The sequence below is a fragment of the Thunnus maccoyii genome, chromosome 6 (genome assembly GCF_910596095.1).
Source record: "Thunnus maccoyii chromosome 6, fThuMac1.1, whole genome shotgun sequence".
NCBI lineage: Eukaryota > Metazoa > Chordata > Actinopteri > Scombriformes > Scombridae > Thunnus > Thunnus maccoyii.
The window spans coordinates 16166836-16184795 of record NC_056538.1 but is presented as its reverse complement, the minus strand read 5'-3'; the positions used below and the strand labels follow the sequence as shown (position 1 = coordinate 16184795).

General features: G+C 39.5%; 3 protein-coding genes across 6 annotated transcripts; 2 read left to right on the top strand and 1 right to left on the bottom strand.

Moving 5' to 3' along the window:
- The first annotated feature begins 450 nt into the window (after positions 1-450).
- Positions 451-5314, top strand: zgc:114130 (uncharacterized protein LOC570332 homolog). Of its 2 annotated transcripts, none has more exons than XM_042413845.1 (2): positions 451-815; positions 2225-5314. In XM_042413845.1, exons 1-2 carry the CDS (start codon positions 762-764, stop codon positions 3470-3472), a joined length of 1302 nt encoding a protein of 433 aa, XP_042269779.1. In that variant the 5' UTR covers positions 451-761; the 3' UTR covers positions 3473-5314. The 2 variants fall into 2 exon arrangements, with proteins under 2 accessions (XP_042269779.1, XP_042269778.1); XM_042413844.1 differs by having other exon boundaries at positions 458-815; positions 2222-5314.
- A 6343-nt stretch (positions 5315-11657) lies between these two features.
- Positions 11658-15712, bottom strand: trappc6bl (trafficking protein particle complex subunit 6B, like). 3 transcript variants are annotated; one of them, XM_042415243.1, is made up of 7 exons: positions 15424-15712; positions 15017-15114; positions 14060-14127; positions 13853-13970; positions 13203-13286; positions 12944-13037; positions 11658-12818 (listed from the first exon to the last, which is right to left on the bottom strand). In XM_042415243.1, the coding sequence occupies exons 2-7, from the start codon at positions 15110-15112 to the stop codon at positions 12787-12789; spliced, it is 492 nt and encodes a 163-aa protein (XP_042271177.1). In that variant the 5' UTR covers positions 15113-15114; positions 15424-15712; the 3' UTR covers positions 11658-12786. The 3 variants fall into 3 exon arrangements, with proteins under 3 accessions (XP_042271177.1, XP_042271178.1, XP_042271176.1); XM_042415244.1 differs by lacking the exon at positions 15424-15712 and adding an exon at positions 15381-15409; XM_042415242.1 differs by lacking the exon at positions 15424-15712 and having other exon boundaries at positions 15017-15349.
- Positions 15713-15837: 125 nt separating this feature from the next.
- bloc1s3 (biogenesis of lysosomal organelles complex-1, subunit 3) lies at positions 15838-17652 on the top strand. Its single transcript, XM_042415241.1, has 5 exons — positions 15838-15968; positions 16190-16305; positions 16435-16621; positions 16900-17000; positions 17400-17652. The coding sequence occupies exons 2-5, from the start codon at positions 16192-16194 to the stop codon at positions 17583-17585; spliced, it is 588 nt and encodes a 195-aa protein (XP_042271175.1). The 5' UTR covers positions 15838-15968; positions 16190-16191; the 3' UTR covers positions 17586-17652.
- Positions 17653-17960: the final 308 nt, after the last annotated feature.

The window sequence follows — 17960 nt, the reverse complement described above, 5'->3', positions numbered from 1 at the left end:
TCCACCACTTGTCCAGAGAAAAGTATGGTAAACAATATAAATATAATATATATAAGTGTAATAGTGTGTATTGTGTATATATAGTCTATAGCTTTTATTTATCACTCATTCACTCTTTTTCTTCTAATCTTGAGCTACTGTACCAAGTGAATTTCCCCTGTGGAGATCAATAAAGTTTCATTCATTCACATAATTTCTGCTTTATTGGAATTTTATACATGATTTTATTATATATATATATATACAGTTATATAAAATTAAGCTTAACTACTAACTAACTAGGCTAGATAATTAAAACTTTAAGTCAGATAAGAACACATGCAATCCAAAACATTAAGTTGAGAGTATAGTAAAAAACGAACCCCTACATTTATCCAGCATGTAGAGGACTGCATGTTGGAAGATGTTTGCTGCACTGTGTGACTCACTGTGAAACTAACTTTATAACCAACAGAGATACGATCAAAAGACAAGGAATCCTAAATTCAAAATAGTAAGATAAACTTTTCATGGAGTTAGAGACCCTGATGGCAGGTTTGAAAACACTGGCGAAAACAACTTGGGGCTGACTCATAGCGGCGTGGGAGTGGCTAACAGCACTGTTAGGTTTTAAATCCACACGTGGTCCGGGTCTTCGGCTTGTTTAGCAGCACATACGCGACTGGAAACTTCTCACCGACTCATGCCAGCGAGCTCCCCCACGTCTATCACTGCTGGGGCAGACAGACGGGACCAGACGAAGCTTTTGATAACTCAGCAAAATGCCATCTTACCCCCTCAACCAGTTTGCTGACCTGGAAGAGATGATGTGCAAGGTAAACGAAAGTTGAGCGGAGAAAAAAGTTGGCGGAGGGAGGGGGGTGAGGGGGGCTAACGTTAGCTTAGCTTGCCTCAGTGCTAACTTTACGCAGTTTGCTCAGTTCACCTGTCAAGTTCCGTTTAGCACAAAATGCTATTATGTTGTTTTAACCGTTTATTGTTAATCCGTGGCTTTATCTAACTCTTGTTTGTTTTATTTGTTTTAAAGGTTAGCCTGAGTGACGCTAATTTGTCACAAAGTGGGAGCGTTTTGAACTTAGGCCCATTAAACTGTCTACTAACTAACTTATAGCTAACTTGTTGATTTGCTAGTCGCAGTATTTCGCCACCAAACTGTTTACAGACAGGGTATAAGTAAACTCGATAGTTAATTAACGGTAGACGACTTCAACATGTTGAATCAAAACACCACTGTACAGAGCCATGGTTGAACATATATGCGTTTGAAACGACTGAAACTCGCCAAATAAAGTTGTCAAGCTGCGTTGATAGCATGGAGAAATATATAACTCACTGTGTGGAAGTAAGTAGAAGCGAACTGTGCATTAATGTTGGTTTTCTTTAGAGTTACTAGTGTGGTCACTGTACTTACTGTCCTCACAATAGCAGACTCAAGTCTATGTTAGATGGTATATTCAACTTTGAGTGTTGCAAGTGGGGATTGAAATGGGTAGGAAAAGTTTTAATACTGTTTATGTGAGAAATTGTTTAACTGTTGTTCAACTTCTGCTCTCTAAATCCCTTCAGCAAGGAGGAAATAAGTTAGTCCCACAGCTTAAGTGCAGATTCATAAATGCACTGATGCACTTCCACTGGGTAACAGAACAAATCCTATAAACATTTATTAACCTGCAGCCTTACATTACTGGAACCAGTGTTAAAGTGTACTTGTCTTCCTTGGTTGTTGCTCTACTATTCATTATATGCACTGAATTTCTTTGGAGTGTTTTCATCTGTCATCTTGGAGCTGTTTAACTATAACTATTAGGTCCTGAGATGAGATGATGCATGTCAGTATTACACCACGTATACACACAGGTTTTATACTTACATTTATTAAGTCTGGTAGACACAGAAAGTGCAAATGTCCAGTAACGCTCTTTTAGGGGGATGACTGATGATTATACCAGGAGTGAGTTTGAATTTGTGAAAAGCTTTGTAGATTGGTTGTGTTTGTTATATAAGTGAAAGATTGAAATACGTACAGAGAACGTATAAAAGCTGGTTAACAAAATTACTCAACAGGCTGGATAAATTGGTCCATCATACCAGAGACGTGCTGTTTGCAAATGTTAATGATTAGTAAAAAAGAAACATGCCTCAAGTGGTATTTTTTATTTTAGTGCTTTTTAATTGTAAAATTTCTGGGCTAATGTTGCTCTGTTGTTTGTTCTTTTTACAGCAGTTGTTTAACCTCGACCTGAGGGACCAGAGCAGGCAGCTAGCATCCCTAAGTCTGGCGATGAGAACACCAGGCTACATCGGTCAACCACGCAGCAGCAACACATCCTTTTCCCTCTCATCCCTCTCCTGCCTCCCTACTGATCCTTCAGACAGTGTATTTCTGTCCTCCAGCCAGTGGGGGCAGCAGTCTGAAAGCCCTCTGCCTTCCCAGCTTCTCAATTCCACCCAGTGGGGAAAGCAAGGCTTCCTGTCCCAGCGGTCAGTCAGCATGGTAGAGACCAGCAGCACCACAGCAGCAAGTCTAGGTTGGCCAGGGACTGACATAAAGCATTCCCAAAGTGACATCAGCCCCACTGCACTGAACACTAGCTCCTGCTCGTCCACCTCATCCACTTCCTCTTCCTCATCACGCTATAAGACTGAACTGTGTCGCTCCTTTACTGAGAACGGCTTATGCAAGTATGGAGGGAAGTGCCAGTTTGCCCACGGGCCTGAGGAGCTGCGGGATCTTAGCAGACATCCGAAGTACAAAACTGAGCCGTGTCGTACGTTTCACACCATCGGCTTCTGCCCCTACGGGATCCGCTGCCACTTCGTCCACAACAATGAGGAAGAAATGAAACACTCCCTCTCCCGCTCTTCCTCATCTTCTTCCTCCTCCTCAAGCGTTCTCCCTCAGCCCCTGTCCTCCTCTCGCTCGCACAGACCCCCTCTTGTCAGACAGAGCTTCAGCTTTGCTGGGTTTCCCTCTGCTCCCCAACAGGCCCTTCAGCCTGCCCTTCCTGCTCATCCTCCTCCTGCCACCGCCACTTTCACACGTGCTCCCTCAGCCTCTCCTCCTTCCTGCGCTGATATTACTGACCTCCTCTCTCATGCCTTCCTGGAGATGGACTCTGCCTTCGAGGCCTCCCCTGTCCACCAATACCCACCCAACATGGGCCAGGCCACTCCAGCAGATCCACGGTCTCCATTTCTGCCTTCTCCAGACTCTGGCTGTTCTCCATGTGGCCTGTCACCGACTGCCTCCCCCTCTCTGAGGCAGAGTCCCAATGCTACTGGGGTCTTTTCAGGGCCACTCGGTACCCGATCCCTGTCCTACACCTCTCTGTCAGACCAGGACCAGGATGGAAGCAGCTCCGCTAGCTCGCTCAGTGGATCTGAATCCTGCAATAATGATGGCAACGGCAAACGTCTGGCCGTATTCAGTCAGCTCTCTGTTCCTGAGGATGCTACTGGGTTCTGCCTTTAGGCTGCAGTGTGCTGGAACACACACAAACACACGCACGCACACACACACATACACATATACATACAAGAGACACAGACATGCAGACCCCTGGACACTATGTCCAGAACAACATATGTATATGCAGTACACACATGTCCACATTCAATCACAACCACCCCTATAAATGCACACTTTTCCTCTCACACACAGCCACTGGACTGACAGTTTAGACATGTTCTTTGTGGTGTCAAAGGAAACAAAGACTGACTCAGAACGCTCAGAGAGATTCGCCTGATAGATTTATGTGGTTATATTTCAATGTCGTGCGTAAGGGTTGCAGAGTGATGTGTTGCCACCACCAAAACAGAATACACATATCAAGATAGAAGTTTATGCTTTATCAAAACAGTATGCTGAGATGGCACATTGCGACAAAGATATTGTAATCACAGTGTGATTGGGCCTCGGGGCCGCCTGTTGTTTAGTCCAACCACATAATCCATTTTTACTCCTGTCAACATCTTGTGAATGGTCTAAAGAGTGTGATAAAGCCAAAGACATCTGTTTGTAGCTTTTGATTATGGTGGGACAAACACACAATGTGACCTATGTTTAGGAATTGTTGTTTGTTTTTTTCCATTAACTGTACACAGTAGTATTGTGTTTATAAGCTAGTGAAAGTGTTCTCCTCATAACTGTGCAGTCTGAGGTTATGTTTGGATAACTGGCCTCAAATAGTAGGCCTTAAACCTGAATGTTAAGTTTTTAAACAGCTGAAGTGCCTGTAGTGTTTTTTTAACAGGTCATGTTACAGTGTTGATCCAAGATTTGCTGGTTTGTTAGGGGAGATGTGAGGTGGGGTGTGAGATTTTTTGTTTTGTTTTTTTTTGTCAAGGAAGTTCTCTCTGTTGTGAAGAGTGTTGCTCTTCTGTCTCATGTGCATTAATGACAAACTACCACTGTAAAATGACCAAATTTACACTGCTTTACAGTCATGGAGGAAGGAGGCTCAGTTTGACTTTACAAAATAAGCCAGGTTCCATGTTCTTGTCATGGAACATGTCAGGACATGGGAGTTTTTTAGGCTCGGATCTGTACAAATGTGACCGCAGTAACAGCAACAGGACAACAAAAACCTACAAATGAGATGCCATCACGTAATTCTGCATCTTATATTGAGTTTTGTCTAATTGGTTATGATGGATATATAGCTTGAGTTGCGAGGCGCTTGGCTCAGACGTAAAGTCAATCAAGTCCAGAACACTTCATGAAAGACCTTTTTAGTCTTAAGCATGTATCCTAAAATGTTGTGGTGCTAATCTGTATTTTAGAAAATTTTAACATTCCCAGGATTGGGATTTTCTTTCCCTCTCCTCAGGCAGTTATAGGCACAGCACTGGTGTCATGTTTTCATGACTCTCACCCCACTATTTCCCATCTCTCTTCCCTCATTCAGTATTAATTCTTCCTGTTACGGCTTCGTACTGTTATGAATGTGTAGCGTCCTGGTCACAGTCCATGTGATCGTGTGCCACGGTCTGTTGCCTTACCGAGCTAGATCCAGCATACTGTAGGGTTAGTGTTTTAGAAATGTTACTTGGCTGTTTTGTGTGTTTATTATGTAGTTGGTTAGAAGAACAGACTCTGTCCTGTTACTGCTCTATTTAAAATTGCCTTTTCATCAACATGTTTGAGGCCTGTTTAGTGTTAAAGGTGATAATCTTTAGTAAATTAATTTCTTTAATTTATTTTAACGTATTTATAGAGGACTGAGTTGTTAATGCTTGTATCAAGTTTAATATATTTAGGTTTCTTTTGCTTTTTTGTACTGGAAATAAAGTTTTTTTTGTTTTTTTAAACCGACAGTTTGTGTTGCTTTATCACCTCATCAGCTATAGGTAAAGTCTACACAGGCATGTTTGACACATCTCAGAAACCTGTTTAAACCTGAAGTGCTGATATAGTAATGCAGAAGTTACGAGCACTGTTGAGGTCATGTTTGCTTCCTTCAACTTTCTGCCTGATGTAGTATATTTGCAACAATGTTCACACATTTGTGATGTTTCAGATGCAAGGTGCCGGAAGGAAGGAAGCGAGCAGGAAACCAGCAAACTGTCATTTCAGATTTTTATTCTAGATCACATTCCCCCAGGTGGCCCTGTACTGTTGAGGTTGACTATATCTACGCATGATGTCAAAAGTGACGATAATCATGAATTCACCTCACTTTGAAGTGGAGACCTCATACTAGGGGTGTAAAGACTGAGTGATAAGACTGATGTTTCCTGGTCAGCAAGACAGAAACTAGGTCACAGCCCATTGAAAACCACCTCCAAAATGTCAACTTTTCATAAAATAAGAACATCCTTGCTTAAGATTTATAGATAAGGTGTCAGTTAATGTCCTCAACCTGTAAAGGAACATTTAATCTTTCAGTTTATCTGAAAACTTAGAAATTGCTAAATATAGAGATGTGTTGCTTTCACTCTACAGCCAAGCTGTAAAGAAACCATGGACAATTCTGCTTTATGCAGCAGAACAGCCAGTATATCACCCGTTTAAGAATTAAGTTAGTGTACATTAATGGTTATAATTTATTGAATATAGCTAGTACAGTATAGCTATTCAGTGTTTCAGTGACTGACTACCTTTTTTGTCATCTACAAGTTGTACTATTATCAACAGGAGCAAAAGCAGGTCCTTCAGATTTCCAGGTGAAATTGCACTCAGGAGCTGAAAATGAATCACACATCACTATAATGCAGGCTCAGCTTGAGGGTTGTGCTTACAGAACCTGCTGCTTGCTTTGTAAGGCAATAAAAAAATCTTGGCAGGTGTTTAAACTTGAAGGAATTTCACCTGAATGAGAGAAGGAGTGAAGTGCATAAATTATTAAGAAAATGCAAATGATTTCTTCTAAATGGCCACTGTCGACTTAAGTGAGGTCTTGAAGGTTAAAAGATAAGAAATGTGCTACATTATGGTCTCACACTCTGAAAAAGACGCCAAATCAAAAAAAAAAAAAAGGTCAGCTGTTCTATACCATCATACACACTTGATGTTTGCAAAAGTTGATTTAAGCAAGCACTGTCAAGTTATGGCTGCTCCAGCCAGCCTGCTGTAGGATAGCAGGGCGCTGGTGTGTTTTTGTGTGTGTAGTCATGCCATGGAGATTTCATGTGGAGATAAGAAGTCTTTTGTTTGGGGTTTAATCTTACCAATCCTGGGCTCCCACCCATTTCCTTTCTCTCTCACTCACTGCCTCCATCCAACCATCCCCCTTTCATCCTCAACTCCCTTACTTTATTCCTCTCCTTTCCTTCAATTACATCTCCTCACCTCCTCACTTTCTACACTCTATGTAACAGCTGAGTGGTAGTTTAATAAGAATTGATAATTGTGAGCAGCTCGGACTTCTAAGAGGCACTAAATTCATTAGCAAGCTTAACCACACAACTTAACTGATGCTCATTAAATCTGTGTTTTCAGATATCAGGTGCCACACTCAGGGAAATACGCTCATGTACATGTAAAAACAAAAACAGGAAAACAGCCTGGTATATAAAACTAAATTGTTAGCTAAATTACATTGCTTACATTAATTAGTGAAGAATGTTTGCATCACAATAATAGGGGATTTTATCACTTATAAAAAGAAATGATGATGGAAATAAGTTTTTCTCTTTATACAAAAAAGAGAGAGGAGAAGATGCATACTCATGGTTGACCCTCCAGGAATCTCTCTTTCATGCACACACATCTAAGAGCTATTATCTTGTCACTGTTAACATGAGATGGGGCTGGCTGTCTGGGAGTGATTAGTGGCTGTGAAGGGGTTAAAGGCATGTGTGTGCTCGTATGGTTTGTGTGTGCTGTATTGTGTGTGATGGACATTCTCCCACACTCTTGCCCTGTGGGACATAGGACAGGCAGGCAGATGGCTGTATTCAGGTCCACTGCGGGTCAACATATGGCCCCAAGAGACAAGGTTTGTGTTTGTGTGTGAGAGAGAACCTCACTTTTACTATGCATGAGCGGAGGAAGTTGAATGAGTAAGCAAAGAAGGAAAAAGTTGTGCAAAAGAAATTGTGAGATGAAGAAGCGATAGCAATTTGAGAGGATGAAAGTGGGCGGCATTCTGTGAGATTATGTGGGTTGTTAAACAAGTAACATGGAAGTCTGCAGATTTGCTCTGAGGAAAATAAGACCAGGCTTTTGAGTTTGACTCTAAGGTTTATTGTTCTTCTTTCATTCATTTTGGAAAACATAATCCAAGGAAAATTTAAAGGAAAAATATAAATCTTGTTCAAATGTCAAAGCCTGGTCAAAGCTTAATTTACAATTTTTGATGCTTTAATGAATCTTTAGCTCTTGTTAATCAAGTTAACTAGCTAAGCAGTTAGCTAGCACTCACATGTTTACCAATTGGTTAACTTATGCTGCTGCTACTGCTAGTTCATGTAATTAACTGACTACTAAAAAGAATAAACATGCTTAAATAAGAAACACTTATTAACTAGCTACAGCACACTTAACTGATAGCATCCCATATCCATCGCTTTAATTACCTATTGCTGATAAAGTTAACATACGATGCAGTTTTTTTTTAAAAGTATCACTAGCTAGCACATTGGAAGCTAGCTAGGAGTCAGCTGTCACACTACTGTTTACTAATCAGCTAACTAATGCTAAATGCTGCCACTGCTAGTTCACATAATTAAGCAACTCAACTAAAAAGAATAAACATGTTTAAATTATAAATAGTTAGTAACTATCTGGCTATCTGGTACTTTACTGATAGCATCATTCTTTTAGCTTCCAAGTAGCATCAAAGTATAAAAAAAATATCAGTTTACAACTTAACTTACATTGTTTTTTACCCCAATTCAATATTTGATTTGGATTTAACAACTAATACCAAATTGACACGGTTCAACAATGATTTTTTTATTGTGTTTGGTTAATTTCAGTTTGTCTCTGCGCCAAACTGTGCTGCTTTTGGGAAACCTAACCCAGATCAATAGTATCTGTCAACATCCCAATCCCACACTACAAAAGACTTCAGGCAGTCTATGCGGACAGTGTTACTGAATTGTAGCAAGTCATCAATTTGAGAGAATGAATGCTGGTTTTTTACTTGCACACCCCCAACACCTCCTTTCTTTCTTCCAAACCCCTGAACATCCCCCTCCTCCTCCTCTGCTCTCCTCCCTCCTTCCATTCACTGTTTCTCTTTGTGAGTGTACTGGTGACATTGTGATGCAGCAGGAGAAAAAGGGGAGAAAAACTGTGTAAAGCAGCACAAAACAGCTGTTGCTGAACTGTCACCTTCTTCTCCCGATTTCACTCCAAAGAGATGGCCCCAGCTTCTTCTCTCACTTCATATTGTTTGTGAGGTATTGAGGAACAGGTAGGTGAAACTACCCACATCTTCAGCCTTTCTTTTCTAACTATCACACACCCTCATCATCTTTCTCTTTTCCTGCAATGCTTCCTCTCGGCCCCCAACTCCCCCCACCCCCTAATAAACTTCTCTTTTCTACCTTTCATATCCCTCTAGCCTCCTGTAGAGGCTCTTCATTCTCTCCATCCCATTTTCCTCTTGCCCACTCTCTCCTCCTCCACCAGACTTATACAATTCTGCCCCCTCCCAGGCCTTCCCTTTAATCCCTCCTTCTGATTTTTTTCCCTGCTTTCCAGAAAGGATTTGGGCTAAGTGTTTAATGGGTTGCAACAAATGGGCAAAAGAGTGGGCTATAGTCAGGTGCTGCACATTTATGCAGACTAACACAATTTTCCTGTCTCTTTCTTTCTTTCACTGCATTCCTTCAGTTGTATTGAAGTTCCAAAAACCCTACATATCATCTATCATACACTATCAGCAGGGATAAAGTGGGAGTCCACTTATAAGTATAACCAGGGATCTTATTTAACTTTTTTTCTTTTAACTTTTAAGATCCTTCAAGTACTCTTGTCTTGAGGGCCTCCATCCTGCATTAAGGACATAACTCAGTTTGAGCTCTAACCCAAAATTTCAAAATTTAAGACAACTAAGTTATGAATATATTAAAGGGGCACTACAGCAATATAGTATTGCACTTCCATAAAGTTGGGGAACTCACAAGAGGCAGATTTGCTTTAAAAAAGTGGTCAAAATTGATGCAGCAGACAAATACTACCTTTAACTCTCTATCAAGCCCCCAGAAACACTGGATCTTTCACTTCTAAAATGCAACCAATGGTTTTTAAATTGGACCCTGATGACCAGATTATTTTCTCAGACTTTAAAAAGCTCCCTCAAGCCATTTTATAGTTGTTTTCACAGGTCGCTTGGTTCTCCCCATGCTGAGTAAACTGATATTCATGCGTAAAATTGGTGGAGTTCCCCTTTAACATGCAGTCCACCTCACTCCATTTCTCTGCTCCCACTGCTTGTGAATAAACATAGTTGAGTTGGGTGACTATTGTTCCAATGTTGGTGCTTGAGGGAGGAACACTTCTTAACAAATGTGTAAATATGGTAAAATTGTTTTGAGCAGAGACAAAATAAATGGTCTGTACATATTTTATTAACTAAAGTTCAACCAAAACATTTGTGAAAAACTTATAAAAATTAGCCTAAATTAAAAAACAAAACATAGATTGTCATTACTGCAGCCAAACTTTGGCCATGCTAGAAAGGATGCCTGAATTCACTGCACTATTGTCCATATATGTGCAGCATCAGTGGTCAGCATCAGTTGGTAAGTGAGCGTGATTTTTGACTTAAAATTCTTTTCTGGCCTGTTTCATATGAATTCTGTTTTGAGCCATTATGCTCTGAGACTTGGGTACTACAATAAGTGGCGCACTAGTACATTGTGCTACAAACAGTTTCTCCTTGTATGGTTCAATACAACATGTTGCGTGCCAACACAGAGAGCAATGACTCTTGTAACAGCAATAGCAAATATGAAGAGCAGCATCAGTTCCATGTGCCTTTATTCAATAAAACTATTTCACTGATGGCAGTGGAATATTAAACAACCAGGGACACTTTATTTGAGCAGAGACAAACAGAGTGAGCACCATAATCCATCAGCTAAATGAAATATTGTCAACATTGCCATATATAATGACAGACTTGATGATGAGCTGATTGAAAACACTCACACAGTGCCCTGACTATGGTTTTCTTGAAAACTGAACTTAATCACACAGTTCAACCTGCTCAGACTTCAACTTTCAACTCATATACTAAATATCTCAGAGTACAGTCACATACAGTAGAACCTCTTTATACCAAGCTCATGATATTGATCAAAAACATGAAAGACATATTAATAACTTGAGCAGGAATGATGGAAGATGAAAAAAAGAAACAGCAACAGGTCCATTCCCATGAGAATAACTAGTCTGGTCTCATCAATGTGCATTTTGTCCTTTACAGTGTGATGTAAAAGTTTGGACAAGTTCTGATTTCTTGTATAATTTTCTTTTTTTTTTCGTTTTTGTATTTTCCTTTTTAACGTCAATGTGACAAGAGGGCTTTATCTATTTTTATGAATAAACACAACAAATGGAAAGTAGACTGTACAAAAGATGCGTACATCTCAAAAACATCTGAATAAATAGAAGAAACTTTGTTGACTGACACAATACTTCAAATGCTAAATTTTTACATTATTTTACAGTACAAATATATGTGAATACCAAATGGCTGGCCCATGTTTTCATGGCAATGTAAAGTTTGTTCAACAGGGTCGCATTTCCACATTGCAGTTGTTTAGGTAAAAGTCTGAGCGAGAGAAAGTATATCAAAAGTTTGAGATTTGAGAGAACAAGGTAGCAATAACAGATAAAGAGACACTGGCTTTAACTTGGCAAAATTGTATTGGGTAAAGCAACAACAATGACAAGTCCATGTGTCCCTCTAGTGGCACAAAGAGGCAACAGCACCAGAAAAGTGAATTTCTTCTTAATTATCATTTCTTGTTCACTAGACCGCTTTTTTGTGGTGTCACTGTCATGACATTAATCTTTAATTTAGACAAAATGTTTAGTTGATAAAATAAAATAAAATAAACAAACTGAATATACTTACAGCCTCACAGTTTTAAGCTATTTCAGGACACAAATGAGACATCTGTTGCATGTATGTAGTAATTTAGGAAAATACCTATATTTGAGGAGATTGTTATACAAAGCAAGATATCAATGACAAATGTAACCCAAAAATCCATTTTAATCATTTTAAAGCCTTACAACATGATTCAATCACATTTGCAACTTATTGTATGGCAACTCAAGCTAGTCTCTAGCCTTGCTACGCAACTCTCAATACTGAACATTTACATATAAATGCTGTACAAAGGATAAAAATGTACATCTTTATAGAAGAAATAATAAACTGTAAACCCAGTTTGAGTGGTTCTGCAATGCTCACTAAGTAGTTGTTATTCAACTGTCAAATTTGTATGAAGCTAGAAATTATTATCACATCTAATAATATAACACAATTACAGTAAAAATCCTGTGCCAATGACTCATCTTAGATTTGCATTTTGCCATCAAATGAACAGAAATGTTAATGACCACCAGTATATCGGAAACACCCAGCTTCTAAAGGCAATCTGCAACAAGGCAGAGCAAAGCACCAGGAGCTGGTTACACCTTTATGAGTCTGCAGAGAGACAACTGTGGAAATTATGAATCTGATGAGCCAGCTGTTAAGGCTCATTAGCTATTATTTGGAAGGACGCAAAAAAGTATGTTATGGGAATTGGTAAGGCTTTAAATATCATTATATATCAATTCATTTCCAACTGTTACCTAGTAACACAGACACTGCAACACATTACAAACATCGAATCACCTTAACATTTACTATACAATCACATTAACGTTACTGTGTTCACAGCGACTGACAGCTAACATTTCTTTTCAAAGCTCAGCCATGTGGGGTCAGTCAGGGTGCAGCTCCACTTATTTAGTTAAAACAGAGGATGAAAGTATTGTGTATTGTTTAGCTTAGTTGGGAAATAACCCGCTACCAAAAACAAGATGCAAAAGGAAAAAAAAAAATCTTGCTTTGTTTGCTTTATAGTTTAAGTAAAAAGTAAGCCCTGGCTAACCCTGTTTAGCCCTGTCCTTAGGTACAGTACTGTACCTGGTTGTCAGCAGAACCTGGCTAGTCCTGTTTGGCCCTGGAGCGAAAGTCAAGATGGTGTTTGATTCCCTCTGTGGTTGCACTGCTCAATGGTAGAACAGAAACTACTGCCCTCTTTTTAGGATTAGCAGAACCCTTCATGGATAGAGTCCTGCCCATCAGCACCACGGCAGCAGAGAGGATCACGTCACAATTTCTGGATAACCACCTGGAACTTACCTGCCGAGGGAAGGACAACATAAACTTTAATCGGTGTGTCCAAAATAATAAAATACAACTTGAGGACACTGATGAACTTGTTCTGACCTAACTTGACCACACATGACACCCCTGATGATACTTACATGATGGCATGACAGAGACCTCAGCTGTCACCACGCTGTCTAGACCAAGGTTGGACAGAGCTCCTCTCACCACACCACACGAAAAGGCGAGGTACTAAGAGAACACACACAAATTAGCTTAGCAACAATGAGATCAATCCTGGTTTCTTTAGTTGAGTGTCACAATATAAAGCCTTAAGTGCCGACCTCTACTTGATTTCCATGTGACAACAGCAGGAATGTCTCTTCTTTATATGTGTGAGAGTGAGAGAGTGCTTACCTTAGGAGCCTGATCCAGGTACTGTTTCCCATTAGAGAGCTGAGTCAGCTGTGCAAACTTGTTGTCCTGCAAAACGTAGGTCCCCTATGGCAAGAAATAAACATATGTGTAGAAACAACACTCTCAAATAATTATAATAAATTCTTACCAACACTGAATTTAATTTAATATATTTGTGGTGCTTCATTTACTAGTAGAAGTTTCCTAAAAGTTCATGGAGAATTAAATATATGTCCTTGAACCAACAACAGTCATCTACATAGGGCATGAAGTAGTTATTTTGTGATCCCAGTGTGATCATACAACATTTTAGGTAATATTTTTTGAAAACTAAAAATGCGATATACCTTGGGATTCTGATTTTCATGATATTCTTGGAGGCAGTGCTCATAATGCTACTCTACACTTAACTCACCACAACATCACTTTAGATAACTGCACAAGTGTATATCTATATATCTATATCTAAGATATATATCTATATCTTTGCATATCTTGTAAACTGCTCATAGTAATTTGCATCCTGTATATCGACACTATATGCCTAAATTGCACTTCTGGTTAGATGCCAACTGCATCTAGTTGTTAAGTACTTGTACTTGTTCAGTGACAATTAAGTTGCGTCTGATCTAACCTACACATTTATTTACCTGATGGTTGGTTCTGAGGTTGTCAACCTGCCTCTTGAAGACCTTTGTCCAGAAGTCTTTACAGATGAACTTCATTACATCCAACTCATCTTTAAAGCTGGGGGAGTCTCTGGTCAACCTTGACAGAGCAACAAACATCAATTTAGTCACTTAACATGCATTACATCTAGCATGTGTTGCACATACAGTTTGTGTGTGCTCTTCTACCTCTCAATGAGTCCTTGTCCCACCCTGAAGCCCATCCCTTCCAGGACAGAAACACAGACAGCTCTGTCCTGAGGAGAAAAAGGAAATGTTCATGGTGTTGATTAGTTTAGTGGATGTCAACTGTCTTTGTAGGACTGGTGTGGCCTGTAAAATTGACAGCTTGCTTCAATATTATAATGTCAAAGTAAGTAAGCTGTGTTATAATACATACAGTCATAGAGTGATCATCATGCAAGCTGGATATACTGGCTAGCTAGCATGATTATTAATCATAGCTAAGATATCATTTAAAAACCCCAGAAAAGATACTGATATAAGTTGTACATTTTGTTGTAGTTCCCCTGAGGTTGCTGTTCACTTCTTTTTGGTACTGCCCTTTTTTGGAATAACGTGTATCTTTGTCTTTATCTTTATATTTATCTTTATCTATCTTTAACAGCCCAATTGATAAAATGCTATATTATTTTGGAAACATGTACTGTTTGGAATCCTAGAAGATAACTCTTTAATTTAATTATCAGCTATATATTACATTTATATACATATACATTGTGTTGGCTAATTTAAATCAGGTACTTTACAGTACAGTACAGTATATTTACAGGTAAAAATCCAAACTTCTTGGATTTCACAAAGGAGGTCAAACAGTTAATTGACTCAATTCGATTTTCCTCTAATCCAAAAGCTGTAAAAACTATGAATACCTGTTTTTTTGTTTAAAATCTTTGTAACTCCTCCTAGCTCAGAGTTTGTTTGCTTTTTACTTTTCTGTACTGTAAGATGAATACTTTGATATTTTGTATATGATCATTTTGTGGAAGAGGAAACTGAAATTGGTTAATATGTAAAAGGAAAAAAGCTAGTATGATTAGATGGTGATGGTGTTTTGCAAGTCTAACAATGTTGTTTTTTCCTCTATATATCTGCCAGTTGATATCGTACAGTTATTCAACACACCTTGTTGTCCATCTCTCCTTTACTGGATTGCTGCTCCTTGTAAACATGTGACACGATCTCCATATGGAGAAATTCAAATAGAACCTCGTCTGCCATTCCTGACAAACACACAGAAGACATTAAGCAGGCCACTATAACGTAAAAGCGTTTCACTTAACGCTAGAAGTTTAGCGATGCGACACGATAGACGGACGCTCGCTTACTATTAAGACACGGTGTTAGCGTTAGCCAGCTAGTTAGCAACAAATAGCTAGTTAGTGTTGTAGCAACACCGTTCAGGACATGATAAACAGTTTTCTTTTCTCCGCGTATGGGAGACAATGAGGACAAAACAGTGTACGTATGTATATGTGACAAAGCTTACATTTAATCGACATTAATTCAACAGAATAGACAGTTACACCTACCTGTCAAATGACTGCGGGAAGTAAACAAAAGCTTGTGTCCTGGGATGCACTCGTTATTGACGCCGGGGCACTCCACCGGCTTCACGTAGGCGGAGTTAGCCTTTAAAATAGCATGAAAAAGACTCCCGGTTGGTAGTGGAGGATCACGTGCTCCTCAAACGCCAGAGGCATGCAAAGAAATTATCCATCCAATAATGAAACATGTATGATCCGTCAAACGTCGGTTATCTTTACTGTGTAAGCAGCATAGACTGTATGAAGAGGGCAGCATTAAGCCTAGAAGAGTGCAGCCCACCAGAAATCAATTGCGGCGTACGCCGGATATCCTTTGAAGCGGACCCTTGCTTACGAAGGCAGCCATTTCTACCAATCACGGCTTGAAATATTTGTTCAACGTGACATAATTGTTCAGCTCGGATTGGCTCTTGGAAAAAACAAGGCACTTCCTGACTGCTCATGTGATTTTTGTGTTTTTAACGTCTCAGAGGAGGTTTTGGATTTATTTCAGCGCATTAGACGACTTTATTCAGACTGCGATCCTTTAGGTGACGTACACATTGTAACTTCTTATTGAGTAAAGTTGTACTAAGAGCAAAACGAAACCTTTATCGTGCTACAGTGTTATTGCCAAACGTTATTTAGCTGAAGTTTATTGTAGCTAACATCAGGTACTCTGGCTTAAGTTAACATTTGTGTGTGTGTGTGTGTGTGTGTGTGTGTGTGTGTGTGTGTGTGTGTGTGTGTGTGTGTGTGTGTGCGCGCGCAGTCATGTCCAGCAGGTACCAGATAGTGGTGCAGGGCGAGGCATCTGAGACAGACTCTGATGATGAAGTCTACATCACCTCCCTGCCTCCTCCCCAATCTGCCACAGTGGGAGCCAAGGTTGTTTTGGCGTACACACCTGTGTGTGTGTTTTGAGAGAGAGAGAACTGTGTTTTCATCAGTATCAAACCATTTCTCCACCTCTCCTGTCATGAACTTACATTGTGTTTTGTCTGTGGATGCTCTCAGGTTCCAGGGGAGGCATCTGAAACGGACAGTGAGGGTGAGCTGGAGCAGGTGGACCGAGCCTTTGCAGTGAGCCAGGAAAGCGCTCAGATACTCAGGAGGGACCTGCCTCCTCTCATTGTTGTGAGAGACCACCCTGATGTACAATCGATAGTAGAAGACAGGCCAAGCCCCAAACACAGACCACACAGTGAGTAATGCTGGCCATAATTATAATTACAGTTATTCTGATGATAGTACATTTGATCTTTTCAGTGACTGCAGTATATTGTGGATTGATAAATACAGTTACTCTGATAAGGACTGAGACAATTTAGATGTCACATTTTTTTCCTCTTTACCATCAGTAAAGTATCATCAGTATTTAGTCATGGATGGCTTCTATCAAATGGATAAGTGTACAATCAAATAAAGAAATACTAGCCCTGCTTATAGTTCTCACTTATTTCTCGGATGTTAATTTTCCAGGTGACACCTTGCTACAGCAGAAATTGCAGGAGTCTAACAGCCGGCTGTACTCTGATGTGGGACAGGCAATTCGGCACATTTATGGCAGTGCCAGCAGGGAGGTACGCTGCTATTTTTGACTCTGAACACTTACCATTGATTTCATATTTTGCAAAGGTCCTCCCGAATGCCCTTTTGATACTACAACACAATTACAGAGGCCACTACAGCCTATTGATTCCCTGGTGTTGTCAAACTGCATGTGGCAGCACCATAATATCATATTGCTCTGCACAAGAAAACTAATCAGACTAATGCTGAACAGTACAGAAAAAGATACTGCAATAAAAAGTTGCATTAATTTAAGCAAACTAAGTATGTACTATAATGTCAGAAGCATAAAGTTAAAAAGTAGAGAAGAACTGAAAATCATAACCACCTTGTAACAGCAAACAGTTTAGAAATGTTCATTTTAGTATTCTTGTGACAGCAATTGTTTGATTGTGATTGTTTTTGTGAAGGTGCGCAATGCAACAGCTCAACTCAATACTTCACAGAGCGCCATCATCAACGCTTCCCACAGCATCAGATTAATCCTGGAGGACCTGAAGGCGGTGTCTGAGAAGATTGACATCATCACCAGCTGTCAAATACTGCCTGACATTAAAATCAATAATGAATTTAATAATACTACTCCTGTACCATAAAGTATCAAAGTATGAATCAGGATGCATTTTTTAAAATAAACATATCACTTATGATGTTTAAACATTATTATTTGTACATTTTCATTGAATATCAGAGACTGAAGGTGTAAAAAATATAATGTTAGCTTAACTTCAGTGTGTACAAATAATGCCTATACATATGAACAAATACATACTGTATGTTTAACAGCTTCACAATATATGGCATATATGCAGTGCTGTGCAAAGGTTTTAGGCACTAAAAGTAAAGTGAGGATGCTTTCAATAATAATTCCATGAATAGGTTTTTTATTTATCAATTAACTTCATACAAATTGAAATAAACAGAAAAAATCAAATCAATATTTTGTGTGAGCACAGTTTACCTTTGAAACA

Bases quoted from the DNA above. Each gene is read 5' to 3' on its own strand.
- zgc:114130 (XM_042413844.1), top strand. From the start codon at position 762: ATGCCATCTTACCCCCTCAACCAGTTTGCTGACCTGGAAGAGATGATG. The intron at 816-2,221 runs GTAAACGAAAGT...TTCTTTTTACAG, and splicing joins TGGAAGAGATGATGTGCAAG to CAGTTGTTTAACCTCGACCT.
- trappc6bl (XM_042415242.1), bottom strand. From the start codon at position 15,136: ATGTCTTCTGTGTGTTTGTCAGGAATGGCAGACGAGGTTCTATTTGAA. The intron at 14,128-15,016 runs GTGTGTTGAATA...TTTTCTCCTCAG, and splicing joins AAGGAGAGATGGACAACAAG to GACAGAGCTGTCTGTGTTTC. The intron at 13,971-14,059 runs GTAGAAGAGCAC...TGCTCTGTCAAG, and splicing joins GGACAAGGACTCATTGAGAG to GTTGACCAGAGACTCCCCCA.
- bloc1s3 (XM_042415241.1), top strand. From the start codon at position 16,192: ATGTCCAGCAGGTACCAGATAGTGGTGCAGGGCGAGGCATCTGAGACA. The intron at 16,306-16,434 runs GTTGTTTTGGCG...GGATGCTCTCAG, and splicing joins CTGCCACAGTGGGAGCCAAG to GTTCCAGGGGAGGCATCTGA. The intron at 17,001-17,399 runs GTACGCTGCTAT...GTTTTTGTGAAG, and splicing joins ATGGCAGTGCCAGCAGGGAG to GTGCGCAATGCAACAGCTCA.